Source organism: Hippocampus comes, unplaced genomic scaffold (genome assembly GCF_001891065.2).
Source record: "Hippocampus comes isolate QL1 unplaced genomic scaffold, H_comes_QL1_v1.1 scaffold699, whole genome shotgun sequence".
In the NCBI taxonomy this organism is placed as follows: domain Eukaryota; kingdom Metazoa; phylum Chordata; class Actinopteri; order Syngnathiformes; family Syngnathidae; genus Hippocampus; species Hippocampus comes.
The window spans coordinates 161,181-162,082 of record NW_017805822.1 but is presented as its reverse complement, the minus strand read 5'-3'; the positions used below and the strand labels follow the sequence as shown (position 1 = coordinate 162,082).

General features: G+C 62.0%; 1 protein-coding gene across 1 annotated transcript in view; it reads left to right on the top strand.

Annotated features, from left to right (window-relative positions):
• The window catches only part of LOC109525544 (electrogenic sodium bicarbonate cotransporter 1-like), a 33,919-nt gene that overhangs the window by 16,541 nt on the left and 16,476 nt on the right, over positions 1 to 902 (top strand). The window contains exons 16-17 of the mRNA XM_019886108.1: positions 745 to 797; positions 875 to 897. Coding sequence (XP_019741667.1) covers positions 745 to 797; positions 875 to 897 — 76 coding nt within the window. The remainder of the gene's footprint in view (positions 1 to 744; positions 798 to 874; positions 898 to 902) is intronic.

Below are 902 nucleotides of genomic sequence, written 5' to 3'. Positions count from 1 at the left end.
CAGCCCCTCACCATCCTCAGCAGCACCGGACCCGTGCTGGTCTTCGAGCGGCTCCTCTTCAGCTTCAGCAAGTCAGTCTTCGCCTTGATCGGACGACGATGACGTCGGTGTGCTCGATCGCGGGCGCCCCGAAAAAAAAAAAAGAAAGGAAAAGCAAACGTCCGTCCTCGTAATTGTTTGCCATCGCACTCGCGGTTTGATCGTATCGCAACACTTGTCGCGCGTGCGCGTCGCCGCCTATATCGGCCAATCGAAAGAAAGCCGCGAAGAGGAAAGGAAAAGTCGGGAACGGCCGAGACGGATGCCCCAACTGCGCTGTTTTGCGAGCAGGGACAACGGCTTCGACTACCTGGAGTTCCGGCTGTGGATCGGCTTGTGGTCGGGCGTCTTCTGCCTGATGCTGGTGGCGACCGACGCCAGCTTCCTGGTGCAGTACTTCACGCGCTTCACCGAGGAAGGCTTCTCGGCCCTGATCAGCTTCATCTTCATCTACGACGCCTTCAAGAAGATGATCAAGCTGGCGCACGGCAACCCCATCAACGCGCGCTACCGGGCCGACCTGGTCACGCGCTACGACTGCAGCTGCGAGCCCGGTGAGAACTCGGGCCGCCGTTTCAGCGTCGCCGTCTTGAGCCGGAGGTGCGGAGAAGATGAGGCGTGATGCCGGCTGGCGGCGGCCTCTCGTTTCACCGGTCTTGGCGTCGCCGACCTGAATTTTCTTTTTTTCTTTCTCCTCTCCCCGAGGCAACGCCACGAACTTGGACGGCGCGGCGGCCTGGACAAACGATTCCGCCCTGGTATGCCGGCGGGCGAACGTCACGGGTCGCGGGCGGGGCGGCCTTCTTCCCCTCCGCCGTTTGTCTCCCGCCGGCAGTCGGAGAACGCCACTTGGGCGTCGCTCA